General features: G+C 49.4%; 1 protein-coding gene across 3 annotated transcripts; it reads left to right on the top strand.

Moving 5' to 3' along the window:
- Window positions 1-437: 437 nt before the first annotated feature.
- Window positions 438-16320, top strand: si:dkeyp-27e10.3 (UPF0606 protein KIAA1549). 3 transcript variants are annotated; one of them, XM_068734049.1, is made up of 21 exons: window positions 438-735; window positions 1888-2105; window positions 3459-4721; window positions 4817-4899; window positions 4987-5289; window positions 5371-5587; window positions 5680-5739; window positions 5814-5965; window positions 6918-7095; window positions 7418-7602; window positions 7685-7884; window positions 7969-8096; window positions 8942-8956; window positions 9094-9275; window positions 9649-9884; window positions 9997-10132; window positions 10470-10760; window positions 10840-10892; window positions 10977-11104; window positions 11221-11375; window positions 11736-16320. In XM_068734049.1, the coding sequence occupies exons 2-21, from the start codon at window positions 1952-1954 to the stop codon at window positions 11958-11960; spliced, it is 4344 nt and encodes a 1447-aa protein (XP_068590150.1). In that variant the 5' UTR covers window positions 438-735; window positions 1888-1951; the 3' UTR covers window positions 11961-16320. The 3 variants fall into 3 exon arrangements, with proteins under 3 accessions (XP_068590150.1, XP_068590151.1, XP_068590149.1); XM_068734050.1 differs by having other exon boundaries at window positions 7679-7884; window positions 10470-10658; XM_068734048.1 differs by having other exon boundaries at window positions 7679-7884.
- Window positions 16321-16490: the final 170 nt, after the last annotated feature.

Genomic DNA, 16490 nt, shown 5'->3' with positions numbered 1-16490 from the left:
AATAAAAGCTTATATTGCTATTATGAGCATGGCTTAGCTTTGATGCTAAGCTATCTTAGATGCTAACTGTGAAGGTAAGTGCTCTGACAGGAGGACTGAGGCCTTTAATAGTAACAGTGTGCTTTGGTTCCTCTGGGGGGTGCTAGAGTCTTTAAGAAGGTCCTCCAGGACACCGTAGATCAATGAGTTCTTATTAATATCATTATTGATAATAAACTGTTTGTGTTTCATACACAAAGACACATATTGTATTTCATGTGTGTTCTTTTTGTCAGTGATGGTTCCCATTAAACCGGACTGGTTCTCTCTGAACCTCTGCAGCTGGATTCTCAGTCAGACCGGACCCGTCTGAAGTCCAGGTCCCGTCAGGGTCCGTCTGCAGAACTGCTCCGTGTTCAGCTCTGATGTAGAAGCGTCTCTGTGTGAGGAGAGACGAGGAGAAGCAAGATGTCGTTTGAATACTAGATTTGATCCACTGACGCTCAGCAGCAGCAGGCGGAGCCGGGTCGGACTGGTACCGAGACCGGGACCGGCACGGACGTGACACGGATCCGGGACCGGCACGGACGGGTCCAGATCACCGTTTCGAGGTGAGGCAGACTGCGGACAGAGAGGAGGAGGAAGGAGGAAGGAGTGATTCTGCAGCGACCCTCCGCCTCCTCCGTCCCCGCGCAGGGAGCGCGCCGCGCGGCTCTGGAGGCGTGACGCGCCCGATCCGCATCTCCAGGATGGCAGGTAGGTCTCCTCTGTGAGCGACAGAACGCATGCTGACGGTAACACGGCTCGGCTCGGCTCGGTTCCGCTCTATGAACGGTCTGTCGGTGAACGGTGTCGGTGGGTGGTGGTGGGTGGGGGGCTGATCCGCATCGCCTCGGCTCGGTTGTGGAGGCTCCGGCTGCGGCTCTCAGCTCGTTACAGAGAGAAGGGAGGCGGCTCTGGACCAGGACTACTATCAGGTTCATTATAAGGATCAGAATCAGGGTCGTGGACACGTTAAACCGGCGTTGGACCGGACCGGACCGGGTAATTAGGGCACTCTAACCCCGGTTCGGTGACTGTGGAGCGGGATAAAAGCAGCAGTCATGCCCGGTGTGTCCGCGGAGGACGGACGGGCCGGTGCTCGTTATCTCTCCGGTAATCGGGTCAGTGTGAGAGGGAACTGAGCCGGACCGAACCGGACAAGCGGAGGTAGAAGCGGCCTGGTGGAGGCTGAACCGGGCCCGAACAGAAGATGAACGGACATATAATAACAGATACTAGTATTATATATCTATGATGTATAGTACTAGTATCTGTTATATATACTATCTATTTTATATATTATATAATAACAGATACTAGTATTGTATATCTATGATGTATAGTACTAGTATCTGTTATACTATATAACAAAATATTTATAAATATAATATATATAAAATATGATATCTATATATATATAATATATAAAATACATATTATATACGTAGTACATATAATATACATACATAATGCATATTATATATATATATACTATAGATAAAATATATATATATATATATCTATATATATTCTATATAATATATTCTATATACAATATATTATATACTGTGTAAACTATATATAAAAATAATAAATATATAATATGTACTATATATAATTTTTATATATATATATATATATATATATATATATATATATATATATATATGTCTTCTCTGTCTGTATTATAGGATGTCGTTTGATTAATCAGGAGCTCTGTACTCAGGGATACTTTTGCCACTTTAAGTATATTTTGATAGGAGTATTTTAAATGCAGGACTGTTACTTGTAACAAAGTACTTGTACTCTGTTGTATTAGTACTTTTACTGAAGTAGACCTGAGTACTTATGTCTCTCCTGGTTCAGGTCCTCCTGACGGCCGCTCGGCTCTCTGTACCGGGATCAGACCGGCGGCCCTTTGAGGACGCTGATGGACCCTGTGATCCCGCGGGGCTCCAGGTGTGGGACCGGGGCCGGGACCGGGATGGACCCCAGAACCTCAGCGTGCAAACGCACACTCGGTGTGATTCTGCTGGTTGCCGGCACTCTGGTTTCTGTGGTGACGTCAAGCTCACCTGCTGCAGGTAGGTTCTGACTTTATGAATCAGGAACTTCCTTATAAGGAGATGTGAAGTCTTCCCACTGAGTCAGACACAACAAGATCATGATACATATTATCTAATCAAGCATTATTCTACATTTAGTCATACATGTACATTTAAATGTTACTGTTAGCATTATATTAAGACGTGAAGTCAGGCATCATTCATTCATTCATCATTCATTCATTTAAAAAGCTTGATGGGGACATCCCGACTGAAATGTCTCTCTCTCTCTCTCTCTCTCTCTCTCTCTCTCTCTCTCGCTCTCTCTCTCTCTCTCTCTCTCTCTCTCTCTCTCTCTCTCTCTCTCTCTGTGTGTATGTGTGTGTGTGTGTGTGTGTGTGTATTTGAAGGCGTTGCCTCCTGAATACAGATGACTCGTGTCACCTCTCGCGTCTCTTTTCGGCACGTGATGCTGCCGCAAAGCACGGCGTCACCATGGCAACGAGGCCAGCAGCAGATGAGAGTGTGTGTGTGTGTGTGTAGGAGGCTGTGTTTGAATGAATGTAACAATCTAAACTATTAAAACATAATATTCATGAGGAAATAATTCATAATTAAGGTCATAGAATTTTATTTAATTTTTTTAATTTTTTATTTTTTATTGCAGTTTGGTACGGTCCCCTTAGTTTTGTTACGGTCCCTTAGTTTTGTTACGGTCCCTTAGTTTTGTTACGGTCCCTTAGTTTTGGTACGGTGCTCTTAGTTTTGGTACGGTGCTCTTAGTTTTGGTACGGTCCCTTAGTTTTGGTACGGTGCTCTTAGTTTTGGTACGGTCCCTTAGTTTTGGTACGGTGCTCTTTGTTTTGGTACAGCCCCTTAGTTTTGGTATGGTCCCTTAGTTTTGGTACGGTGCTCTTAGTTTTGGTACGGTCCCTTAGTTTTGGTACGGTCCCCTTAGTTTTGTTATGGTCCCTTAGTTTTGGTACGGTCCCCTTAGTTTTGTTATGGTCCCTTAGTTTTGGTACGGCCCCCTTAGTTTTGGTACGGTGCTCTTTGTTTTGGTACAGCCCCTTAGTTTTGGTACGGTGCTCTTTGTTTTGGTACAGCCCCTTAGTTTTGGTACGGTGCTCTTTGTTTTGGTACAGCCCCTTAGTTTTGGTACGGTCCCTTAGTTTTGGTACGATGCTCTTTGTTTTGGTACAGCCCCTTAGTTTTGGTACGGTGCTCTTAGTTTTGGTACGGTCCCCTTAGTTTTGGTACGGTGCTCTTAGTTTTGGTACGGTGCTCTTAGTTTTGGTACGGTCCCTTAGTTTTGGTACGGTCCCCTTAGTTTTGGTCTGGGAAAATACAGTGAAAGTTAAAGTTAATTTAACCCTTCTCTTTGCCTCACAGGTGTGCTGGACTTCAACAGGACGGCGGACTCTCCGTCTCGTCCTTCATCGTCGCCCTCCTCCCCTTCTGGACTCCCAGCCCTCAGCCCTCAGATTTCGGATCCCGGTTACCACGGTAACAGCGGTGGCGCTGGCGGCTCAGCAGAGGACTCGGACTCTGGCGCTCAGGGGATCCACCTCCTGCTGAGACCTCCGGACCTCCTGTCCCCCAGCCTTCCCCCAGCCCTGCCCCCCCAACACACCCAGCCCACCCTCACCCCTCCTCCCCCCTGGGAGCAGGGCCCCTCCCTGGAGGAAGAAGAGTGGGGCTCCGGAGACTACCTGGAGACTCTGTCCTTCATGGTGCCTGACGGGGAGGAGCTGGCCCTGGCCACACCACTACCCAACCACCCCTATGACGAGGACCTAGGAGGGGACTGGGTCTCCTACGACACCGCCTTCCCCGCCCGTCCCACTGTCCCCCTTTCCTCACGCCTCCCTCTCTCACCCTCTTCCTCCACCCCCAGCATCCCGCTGCACACTCGCCCCTCCCATCCGGACGTCTTCCCAAACTGGGACGACGACTATGACCTGGAGGACATGATGCCTCTGGAGCCGACGGAGCTGCTGCTGCCGGACATGAACAGTATGGAGTACTACACCAACTTGCTGGCTCGGGAGAGAGAGAGGGAGAGAGAGAGGGAAAGAGACCAGGACCCTGTGGTCTCCAAATCCCCCATCACTCCCACAACAACACAAACCCCTCGTCCCTCTTCATCTTCCTCTCCATCCCCAAGCTCTGGTCCTCTTCCAGAACAGGAGTCCAAGCGTCCTCTAGAGGGGCCCACCCCTCCCCTCACCCTCTCACCCACTCTTGCAGGTGAGGAGAAGCCACCTCCACCGCCAACCACCATAAAAACTGCTTCTCCTCCTGATCTAAAACCCAAAGAACGTGTCCCATCACCGGGCAGACCACCTCCTCGTCCTCGTCCCCCTTCCAACACCACCGGCCGGGTACCTCCCCCTCCCCCGCTAGGACCTCCTACCCGCCCTGACAGACCAGAGAGGCCTCCAGTGGTCACGGAGAAGCCAGTGAAGGCTCCACCCACCAGGACCACCACCAAGGCCACAACCACTACCACTGCCATCACCACCACCACACAGATCACAGCCATCAGCCTGACCAGAGCCCCCCCGGTCACGACACCCAGAATGGCCCAGACCCCGCCCACCAGACAGTACCTGTGTAACATCACCAAGCCGGAGATGTACCTGGTCAGAGTAGGTGAGTAGGTCACGTGACAGAAAGCACACCGGGTCCTGTAGGTCACGTGACAGAAAGATCTTGGTCAGCTGATCTGTTTTTTTTTTCTCCTGCAGTCAGTTCCAAAGGTTCATCAGCAGGTTTCACTCAAGTCAGAGATCTTCTGAAGAGAGAGTTCAACCGTTCAGTAGAGCTCCAGGTACAACACTCACCTGTTGTAATTGATTGATTGATTGATTAAAGCTGTTGTTGTCAGATGATTGGCAGCTGTCTGTCTCTATCTCAGTTCCTGAGAACTCCGTCCAGTTTTGCCTTCCGCGTCGTGTCGGGACCGTCGATCTTCACCGCCATGTCGGTCATCAATGCCCTCCGCCAACCGCTGCCACGCGGTTCCGGCCCGGTTCCCACCGTGTCGCCGCTCTACACCGTACCTGACCTCAGGTACCAGATGCACTCTGTGCTGCAGTTCGTCCCCGCCCACATCGACGTCAGAGTCTGTAACTTCAGCGAGCGCGTCGAGAGAGGGCTGATGATGGCGTACGCCGAGACGCGGAGACGATCGCAGGAGGCCGGAAACGTCACCGTACAGGTGAGCGTCTCACCTTCAAAATGAATGAATGAGTTCTTTCAAAAAGATTCAGCAGCATCTGAACACCTGTGTGTTCTCCAGCTGTTGAACATCTCCATGTCCGTGAGCCGGCCGGTGGCGGTGGCGGTGGCGGTGGCGGCGGCGGTGGCCGAGCAGAAGATTTCCGTCGACATCACCTTCGCGGTGCGTGATGGACGGGACTATCTGCTGGGGTCAGAGGTCAGCGAACACCTGAGGAAGCTCAGTCTGGTCGAGTTCAGCTTCTACGTCGGATTTCCTGCCCTTCAGATCGCAGAACGTACGAAGTTTGTTTGTGTTTTTCACATATATGAAATATATAAATGTGTGAAAAACCCACTTTTAAATGTGTTAAACATGTGTGTTAAACAGCTTTCCACTACCCTGAGCTGAACACGTCTCACCACCTGCGCTCCACCTGGGTCCGTACAGGTGAGAACACCTCTGCTTCGGCCTTTTGGTGGAATTTTCTAAAAGAATATTGTTGACTGTGTGTTTGGCTTCAGTCCTGTTGGGAGTTCAGGAGCAGATGGTGGCCGAGAGGAGTTTTAAAGCTCGTCTGGAGAGGCGTCTGGCTCTGCTGCTGGAGGAGAGTCTGCAGGTCACCAGCAGGAGGCGCTGGAGCAGAGCTACAGCTGTGGGCAACAACAGTCTGCAGGTATGTACACACCTGTACCAACACACATGTATCAACACACCTCTATGTACACACCTCTATCAACACACCTGTATGTACACACCTGTCTCAACACACCTCTATCAACACCTGTATCAACACACCTGTCTCAACACACCTGTCTCAACACACCTGTATCAACACACCTGTACCAACACACCTGTATGTACACACCTGTATCTACACACCTGTATCAACACACATGTATCAACACACCTGTACCAACACACCTGTATCAACACACCTGTATGTACACACCTGTATCAACACACCTGTATGTACACACATGTATCAACACACCTGTATGTACACACCTGTATCAACACACCTGTATCAACACACCTGTATGTACACACCTGTATCAACACACATGTATCAACACACCTGTATGTACACACCTGTATCAACACACCTGTATCAACACACCTGTATGTACACACATGTATCAACACACCTGTATGTACACACCTGTATCAACACACATGTATCAACACACCTGTATGTACACACCTGTATCAACACACCTGTATCAACACACCTGTATGTACACACCTGTATCAACACACATGTATCAACACACCTGTATGTACACACCTGTATCAACACACCTGTATCAACACACCTGTATGTACACACATGTATCAACACACCTGTATGTACACACCTGTATCAACACACATGTATCAACACACCTGTATGTACACACCTGTATCAACACACCTGTATCAACACACCTGTATGTACACACTTGTATCAACACACATGTATCAACACACCTGTATGTACACACATGTATCAACACACCTCTATCAACACACATGTATCAACACACCTGCATCAACACAACTCTATCAACACACCTGTACAGAGATTACAACCCGGTGAAAATCGCTCTCCTGAATATCTTCTTCACCTTTAACCTGTCGTTTCTCAGGTGGTGCGGGTGGCGAGGCTGTCGGGGGCGGAGCGTCCTCTGGAGGTCTTCTACTTCGTGGAGGGTCCAGGTGGTGAACGGATACCTGCTGAGGCAATGGCGGTCACCCTGAACCGTCTGGACCTTCAGAGAGCCGCCATTGTCCTCGGACACCGAGTCCAGAGGCCGATCGCCCAACGTGAGTCCAGAGAAGTCACCTGTTCCTCACCTGTCTCTGTCCTCTCTCTAACCTGTCTACCCCCTTTCTCTCACCTGTCTCTCTCCTGTCTCTGTCCTCTCTCACCTGTCTCTCATCTGTCTCTGTCTTCTCTCTCACCTGTTCCTCTCCTGTCTCTGTCTTCTCTCTCACCTGTTCCTCTCCTGTCTCTGTCTTCTCTCTCACCCGTCTCTCACCTGTCTCTCACCTCTCTCTCACCTCTCTGTCTTCTCTCTCACCTGTCTCTCACCTGTCTCTGTCTTCTCTCTCACCTGCCCCTCACCTGTCTCTCCCCCCTCTCCAGCTGTGGAGATCCTGTCTGTCCCTCCAGCGGAGACTCAGAGCAGCAGCATCTGGCTGATCGTCGGAGTGGTCGTCCCCGTCCTGCTGGCTGTCTTCATCATCATCATCCTCTACTGGAAGCTGTGCGGCTCAGAGAAGCTGGAGTTCCAGCCGGACGCCATCAACACCATCCAGCAGAGGCAGAAGGTCAGAGGCCAACAGGAAGTAGTTCTGTCTTTCCTGCCGTCCACGCTCGCAGCTGATCACCGTGTCCTCTTCTCAGCTTCAGGCTCCGAGCGTCAAAGGCTTCGACTTTGCAAAACTGCACCTGGGTCAACACAGCAAAGACGACATCATGGTGATCCAGGAGCCCGGCCCGCTGCCGGCCCCCGCCAAGGAGGCCACGCCCTCCGACGGCGGAGACCTCAACACCCCCAAATCTAAAGGCTCGTCCACGAAGGTTGCACGGAACAGCCGCCGCCGGGGCAGGTACGACGCCCAGGTTCAGGTTTAAATAATAATGGCCACAAAACAGTTCCATTAAACATTAAAGTGCCGTCTTTCGTCCTCCAGACTCAGCCCGTCAGACGGAGACTCGTTAGGCAGCGACCAATCGAGCAGCAGAGAATCGGCAGAAGAAAGCACTCGACCTGTGGCCACGCCCAGCGAGGGGAAGCAGCACAGGAAGACGCCCAAAAATGGTCAGACACACTGTGACATCACTAGCTGAACTGTTTGATGTTTGATGTTTGTGTGTGTGTGTGTGTGTGTGTGTGTGTGTGTGTGTGTGTGTGTGTGTGTGTGTGTGTGTGTGTGTGTGAGAGAGAGGTTTCCTAGAGATCTACTGTGTCATAAGGAAACAGCTGATTAAGAATAAAAAACACCTGAGAGAGAGGAGAGAGGAAGAGGATGAGAAAATAGAGAGAAAGAGGAGAAAATAGAGAGGAAGAGGAGGAGGAGAAAAGAGAGAGTAGGAAGAGGAGGAGAGAAGAGAGAGGAGGAGGAGAGAGGAAGAGGAGAGGAGGAGGAGAGAAGAGAGAGGAGGAGGAAGAGGAGAGAGGAAGAGGAGAGAAGAGAGCGGAAGAGGAGCAGGAGAGAAGAGAAGAGAGTGGAAGAGGAGGAGGAGGAGAGAGGAAAAGGAGGAGAGGAAGAGGAAGAAGAGGAGAGAAGAGAGAGGAGGAGGAGAGAGGAAGAGGAGAGGAGGAGGAGAGAAGAGAGAGGAGGAGGAAGAGGAGAGAGGAAGAGGAGAGAAGAGAGCGGAAGAGGAGCAGGAGAGAAGAGAAGAGAGTGGAAGAGGAGGAGGAGGAGAGAGGAAAAGGAGGAGAGGAAGAGGAAGAAGAGGAGAGAAGAGAGAGGAAGAGGAGGAGAGGAGAAGGAGAGAAGAGAGAGGAAGAGGAGGAGAGAAGAGAGAGGAAGAGGAGGAGGAGAGAAGAGGAGAGAAGAGAGTGGAAGAGGAGGAAGAGAGAAGAGAGAGGAAGAGGAGGAGGTTGAATGGGCTAATCAGATCCGTGTCATGTCTTTTCTTTTTGATGCTTCTGGACTGAAGGGAGGAACAAGTTGGGTAAGTTTCTACCTTCATCTCCTGATTAAAGCTGATCAATACCTTCATCTCATGGATTGATCAGATGTTGATGAGCTGGTGGAGAAGGTGGAGCCTCCGTTCTCATACGTTGTTATTCTCACCTGTCGCTCCATCAGGCAGCGGTCCCGACGAGCTCCTGTCCTCGTCCTCCATCTTCGACCACGTCGACCGTCTGTCCCGCGGTTCGTCCGACGGGACGCGTCGTCAGGCCAACAAGGTGCAGCTGATCGCCATGCAGCCGCGACCGAGTCCGCCGTCGCACCTGAGCCCCACCCTCACCGAGAAGGTCAGCACAGAGGTGAGAACGCCGCCGCTGATAAAAACCGTGCCCAGAGAGACGCAGTTCTTGGAGTTGCAACCAGCGGGGATCGTTTATTGCGCACAATGACAAGTTCACAACGAATCCAAATTGTCAGAGTGCTTACGTCTGGCTTTATACCTTTGGTGGACTGTACCTCACGCCACAGTCCACCAATCAAATCCCTTCGACTGAACCAAAAACAGAACACATCTGGACTTCTTCCTCTTTGTCTGGGTCAGGCTGACATTTCTGGCAGGTCAAATGATATTTGTACGGGAAATGTTTCCTGGCATGATTCTTAACTAATGTCTCTCAGAGGTACTTCATCACAATGTCTGTTCGTCGTTGTTCTCCTGTGTTTTTCCTGCAGGTGGCGCTGAGACACAAGTCTGAGATCGAGCACCACAGGAACAAACTCCGGCAGCGCGCCAAGAGGCGGGGCCAGTGCGAGTTTCCCTCCATGGATGACATCATGGATGCATTCGGAGACGGGCCGGTGCAGAGCGAGGTGGCGCAGCGTCTCTACAGCTCCGCCCACGACCACATGGACTGCATCCTGCAGGGCGACAACCACTCGCCCCCCACCCCCACCGACTCCAGGAGGAGGTCAGACCTGAGAATCCTCTAGAGTTAACTCAACTCATACTGTTTATTATTTACTATATTCATAAATAAAGTCTGGGCTGTAAAGGAAAAACGGTGTCTTTGTCTTCTCCAGAGGGAGACGCTCTCCTCGAGGTCGGCGAGCTCAGCCAGGACCCGGAAGTCTTCCCGATACGGACCGAGACCGGTTGCTCACCGATCACAGTGCCACCTACAGGAAATACCCGGGATTCAACAACGTGGCCTACATGGTGAGACGAAAACCAGGTTTAACCAGGTAGCAGTACAGCTCTGTCCTTCTGGTGGTTCTGATCCCACATCCATTGAATGAGTTCCTCAGGGTAGCGTTTTGGTTCCTTTTTTCTTTGTATCGTATATCAATTATTATAAAATCCTAATGGCTCTGGACATTGTTGGACTGTCTTTTAAGTGTCATGTGGAAGTTGTGGACAGTGGCTGTGGAGAGGCAGACCGAGGTGGTGGTTCCATTTTTAAAAAGGGGGTCCGGAGAGTGTGCGCCAATTATTGGGGTATCACAATGATTTGGAACACACTAAACACTTTCTCTTTATTCTCTCTTTGCTCTAGTCGGACCCTGACCTGCCCCCGGACCACGGCAGCCCCTCCCCTACTGACGAGGTGTTTGACTCAGCCCCGCCCCCCTATATGCCCCCCCAGCCCTCAATCGAGGAGGCACGGCAGCAGATGCACTGCCTTCTGGATGACGCCTTCGCCCTGGTGTCGCCGTCCTCGCAGGGCAGCGCCGGGTTGAGCGGGGTAAGCCCCGCCCTGCCCAGCCCCTCTCCCCAGGCCCGTCCCCCCCCAGGCAGGCAGTGGGGCTCTTACCCAGCTGCCCCCTCCCAAAGCCCCTTCTCTGCTGTGAGTGTGTCAGCCGTTTTCAGTCTGTCATGACTCCATGTTCAGTTTTAATTTTCCTCTTCTTTCATTCTTTCTGCAGAGATACGCAGAGCTGGGAATGTCTCCAACATCAGTCCAGGGCCTGCTGCATAGGTCAGTGTCAGTGCAATTTAAAACCAGGTCCATGTCTGTAATCTGGACCTGAACCAGTGCTGATTCTCTGTGTGTTTTATACAGGCAGGGTCTAAGCTCAGCAGGGTATGTTTCTACTGGAGAACAGCTGCAGGAGTCGGTTTACTCCAGTAGAGGGCCGTACGAGGACCCCCCCTCCTCGTCCAGACCACGACCTGTAGGGGGCAGCACAGGTACAGTCGTTTGCATATGCAGCACATTGCTGATTTTGACATCCTGCTACACTGAAACTCAATAGCACTTAAATGCGTGTTTCTCTTCCTCTTCTGTTACATTTATTGACCTCCAGGTGCGCAACTCCACCACTTGACCCAGGTGGGTTTGTCTAGTCAGATTGGCGCGTACCCTGGGGTGGGTCGCAGCATGTCTGGTCCCACTGGCTCCAGCTGGAACCAGCAGCACTCAGACCAGGACCTTTCCAGACCAGGAGCCAGCAGAGAGAGTGTGAGTCTGTAGTGGGGAGTAGTAAAATGAAGAGTCCAGTCTAGACATGCCCTGGCCTGTCAAGAGAAATCCTTTCGATTCCAATTCGGACCAGTGCTGAGCAGTCCATGCAGACCAGTACTGATCAGACCAGTCCAGTCGAGAGCATTGAAACAAGTCAAGATCAGTCCGTGCCTTAAGACCCTGCTGACCCTCATGTTGTTCAGTTACGAGTCTGCCAAGGATGGTAGCTGTTAAACAACAACTAACGTCTGTTGTCATCAATTTCTTTGCAGTTTCTCTTCATGTCTTTCATCTGGATCTATTTTCTGGTCTTGGCCTCACCCTCTGTCTCTCTCTCTCTCTCCCTTCGTCCTACAGGTGCTGTCGTTTCCTGAGTTCTCCTCTTCCTCTGTTTTCCAGATGCCCAGCTCCTCGTTACGAGACCCATCGGCTCCTCCTCTCTTTCTGACCTCACCGACTCCAGAGTACCCGCCAGAGGACGCCTCCCCCTCTGCCCACACCTCCGCCTCCCTTATAAAGGCTATCAGGGAGGAACTGCGACGTCTGGCCCAGAAACAGACTGCAGTGACCAGCTACCCTTAGACTGGTCTGGACCTGCTTGGATCAGAACTCAACTGGTTTCAATCAACTGGTTTCAACCAATATTGTTTTAAACCACTTAGAGCCTGTAAAGACTGGATTAAAACCCTATAACTAACTGATCCACATTCTGGACTCTCTTGAGCTAACCTACGTCTGTGCCGCTAAACCCAAAATGACTCTGGACCACAATCCACGCCTGAAAAAAAAGACAGTGTCTCCTGACTGAATGACCTCCGGTACTTTACAGGGTCCCGTCTGTCTGTCCGTCATCCTTCAGCTCAGTGTTTCATTAGACATTAGGGTTTGACTCTTCACGTTTCCATTAAAGTGCTTCCTGGAGTGTATCATTCGATGATCATCCTTCCTAAACCTCCAGAGTAGATCATCCTTCTTGACCTTCTGGAGTGGATGGTTGCTCTCAACCTTCTGGAAGGGATGATCCCTCTGGGATTGATGAATAGATGGTCCTTCCTGGCCTTCTGGAGAAAATCATCTCTCCTGACCCACTGGAGTCGACTGTGGAGTGGATGGTTGCTCTCGACCATCTGAAGGGAATGGTCCCCCTATGACCTTCCAGCGTGGATCGTCCCTCCTGGAGCTCTACAGTGGATGCTCCCTTCTGGCCTTGTGAAGTGGACTTTCCCTTAACTTCTGGAATAGACCCTCCCCCAAGATGGTCTTGAGTGGAACATCCTTCCTGACCTTCCTGGAGCGGATGGTCTCTCCTGACCTTCTAAGGTAGTTCATCCCTCCTCGAGTTTTTTCGTCTCTCTTGAAGTTTTGGAGCATGACCTTCTGGAGTGGCCATTTAGTCCTGAAAATCTGGAATGCTTCATCTCTCCTTATCTTCCAGAATGAATGATTCTTGCTAGAGTTCTGGATTGAATGGTCCCTCCTGACCCTCTAGAGCAGATCATCCCAGAAGATTGTCCCTCCTGACCCAGTGGAGTGGATGGTCCCTCTTGAAATTCTGGAGTGGATCATTAATTTTGAACACCTGAAGACACTCGTCTTTTCGTACATTCTGGATGGATCTTCCTTCCAGTCATTCCGGAAGTCGATGGTGCCTCCTGACCTTCTGGATTCAATCGTCCCTCCTGAAGTTCTGAAGTGGATTGTCATTCTGGACCTTCAGTGGTGCTAATCGCCAGCCTCATAGCATCTCCTCATTGACCACTTATTGCCTTCCACACTCCCATCAGCCACAGGGATCAGGTCTCCGTTCATAAACCATATCAATGAGGTCTTTGAACTGTCAACAGCTGGAGGTGGCGTACAGTTCTTACGGCAAGGGGACGCAAAACAGGAAAAAAGTATATATAAATATCCATAAGAATTAATATGAATATCTGTAAAGAGATAGAATCCCAATGAGCACAATATTAATGTAAGAGTTATTATTGGAGTATTGAGATGTTACTTATTTTTCTTGCTTATATATGAAAGTATACTTTAAATATTTTTATTTTGATCAAAAAAAAGACCTAACTACTGTTCTATGGTTGTATTCTTCTTGTGTTTGAGCTCTCTGTAGACTTTGAGCCGGCGCTTGATTCTCTGTGGAGACGTTGCTTAGCGTAGCTGCTCGCTCGTGTGTTCGTGTATCAGTGGCATTGGAAAAAAAAAATTGCGCTAATGCTAATTGCTTTGATATCAAGTTTTTTTCATTGCTGATTTGTTGCATCCATCAGTGTATGGGCAGAACGCTATAGATGAGTTCATCACGTGACAGATGGGTAAAAATAAACGGGGAAACCAGTCGTTCATCTCAACCAGAAACTAAAAGGTACACATGAGTTCCCCCTAGAGGACGAAATGTTAATTGTACACAAGAAATACAAGATTGTTACCACTAATTGAACGTTTTTTAGTGTAGCAGTGAGAGGAGATACCCGTAAAACCTTTTTTTGTCGGCCTAGTGGGTCGCCAGGGAAACAAAATGGGACCCAGGATAGAACCTTGGGGTACACCACAGAACACCACTGCCTCAGTAGTGCCCCCTTAAGGCTGTTATGTTCATTACATACTTCTCTATTGCAGTTCCTTGTTAGTGTTTCACATCATCTTGTCATGCAGGATGGATAGGAATAAGGATAGCTCACTCCTTCGGACGTCTTGTCCCATTAAGTTGAAGGGAACTCCAAACATTTTGATTCAGCCTTAATCTTCATGTGCTGGTTGTACAGCTGAATGACTGGTTCCTCTCTCTGCTGGTTGGCTGTTTTCTCTGTAGTGTTGTGAAGAAGTCGGTCACTCCTAAAAATCTGGTTTTGGTTACGAGAGGGTTTGTTCGTCTTCTGCTCTTCTTCAGCATGTTTGACTCAGTTTGAGGCTTTTAGCAACTCGTGATGTTCCAGTTAATGTTTAGCATGCTGCTAAAACGATGTTTGAAACAAAGTTTAAAAATAGTTAAGAGTTGCTCCACGTCGAGTTAAGGCTGAGCAAAGAGATTAATCACAGTACCATGAAACCACCGCTCATCCAATCATAGAAGACAAAAAATACTTCATATGAAACATGTTGTTTTTTTTTGCATTTGCTAAATATATTTTTTAATTCTAAATGAAGAGTAATAGTAAATATGGATATGGTGTTATATAGAAAACATAATATATATATAAAATATTTTATCTGTGATTGCTCTGCTGAACGGACTCAAAGATCTGCCTGGCTTTAGTGCCAACACATCCTTCACTGGCTGTAGACTTTCTGATTGGACCTAGCACCTGTCAGTCAAGCTGTATGACTTGGCCCCGCCCACAGGATCACATGGTGCTAACTCAACGAGCCCCCGAGATGTGTCTGAAACCAGTCACACATAAAAACACACAAAAGTCAAACCCTGCAGGTGTCGTGATTGAAGAAAGAAGTCAAACTTCTGATCTGCAGGTTTTCACAAACTTCTGCTGAATGTTTTCCTTCAATGTTTTCTATAGTTTCTGAGATTTTCTAGATCTGTGATCCTCAGTGAGAATCCAGCAGACGAGCAGTCGCTCTGGGGATGTTTGCTCATGACCAAAACACAGATTCACACCGGAACCACAGCCAGACTCACCTGGTACGAACGACTCACCTGGTACGAACGACTCACCTGGTACGAACCGACTCACCTGGTACGAATGTGTACTTTTAACCTGCGATCTGTATTTAGAAGTTAAAGCAGCTGAGAACTCATCAGCTCGTGTGTTTTCGGTTCGTCACTCATCCGATAGTTTGAATCATTTGTTTTGGTCATCAACGAACTTCCGTACAGGTTTTGCTCTGATTCAAACCACATTCCTGTTTTTCCTCTCGAACTCTGTTTCAACGTGCAGCTTCTCCTCAGACCAGGTGTGACTACATCAGACCAGGTGTGACCGCGTCAGACCAGGTGTGATTACATCAGACCAGGTGTGATTACATCAGACCAGGTGTGACCGCGTCAGACCAGGTGTGATTACATCAGACCAGGTGTGACCGCGTCAGACCAGGTGTGACCGCATCAGACCAGGTGTGATTACATCAGACCAGGTGTGACCGCATCAGACCAGGTGTGATTACATCAGACCAGGTGTGATTACATCAGACCAGGTGTGACTACATCAGACCAGGTGTGATTACATCAGACCAGGTGTGACTACATCAGACCAGGTGTGACCACATCAGACCAGGTGTGATTACATCAGACCAGGTGTGACCGCGTCAGACCAGGTGTGATTACATCAGACCAGGTGTGATTACATCAGACCAGGTGTGACCGCGTCAGACCAGGTGTGACCGCATCAGACCAGGTGTGATTACATCAGACCAGGTGTGATTACATCAGACCAGGTGTGACTACATCAGACCAGGTGTGATTACATCAGACCAGGTGTGACTACATCAGACCAGGTGTGACCACATCAGACCAGGTGTGATTACATCAGACCAGGTGTGACCGCGTCAGACCAGGTGTGACCGCGTCAGACCAGGTGTGACCGCGTCAGACCAGGTGTGACCGCGTCAGACCAGCTGTGACCGCGTCAGACCAGGTGTGACCACATCAGACCAGGTGTGATTACATCAGACCAGGTGTGATTACATCAGACCAGGTGTGACTACATCAGACCAGGTGTGACCACATCAGACCAGGTGTGATTACATCAGACCAGGTGTGACCGCGTCAGACCAGGTGTGACCGCGTCAGACCAGGTGTGACCGCGTCAGACCAGGTGTGATCCGGTGAAGCTGCCTCGTGGAAACAGAGGCCGAAGGAAAAGGTCTTTTAATGTTCGGTGACCTGGAAACACAGCCAGCAGTCTCACCTGTTCTCGAGCCGACAGGTGAGTGTTGTCACATGACAAGTCTGAAAGATTGTTAACAAACATTAAAAACGTGTTCAAATCCAAACTGCAGTTGTTGATTTTTATTGATCATCACTTGTTTTTCTTCTGAGGTTTAAAACGAGAGATTAAAATCATATTTTAGACGTTTGATACTCACAAAACTGCTGCAGGTGAGAACACCTTCCTCTTCCTCTTCCTGCTCCTCCTCCTCCACTAGCTTCCTAGT

The sequence above is a fragment of the Cebidichthys violaceus genome, unplaced genomic scaffold, assembly GCF_023349555.1.
Source record: "Cebidichthys violaceus isolate CVI_PGR_0920_01 unplaced genomic scaffold, fCebVio1.0.p SCAF_60, whole genome shotgun sequence".
Taxonomy (NCBI): domain Eukaryota; kingdom Metazoa; phylum Chordata; class Actinopteri; order Perciformes; family Stichaeidae; genus Cebidichthys; species Cebidichthys violaceus.
This window is presented reverse-complemented; position numbering and strand designations above follow the sequence as displayed.

Excerpts from the sequence above, each read along its gene's own strand:
- si:dkeyp-27e10.3 (XM_068734048.1), top strand. The coding sequence starts at position 1,952 with ATGGACCCTGTGATCCCGCGGGGCTCCAGGTGTGGGACCGGGGCCGGG. Across the intron at positions 11,105-11,220 it reads ACCTGTAGGGGGCAGCACAG|GTGCGCAACTCCACCACTTG; the intron begins GTACAGTCGTTT and ends ATTGACCTCCAG. Across the intron at positions 11,376-11,735 it reads CAGGAGCCAGCAGAGAGAGT|GTGCTGTCGTTTCCTGAGTT; the intron begins GTGAGTCTGTAG and ends TTCGTCCTACAG.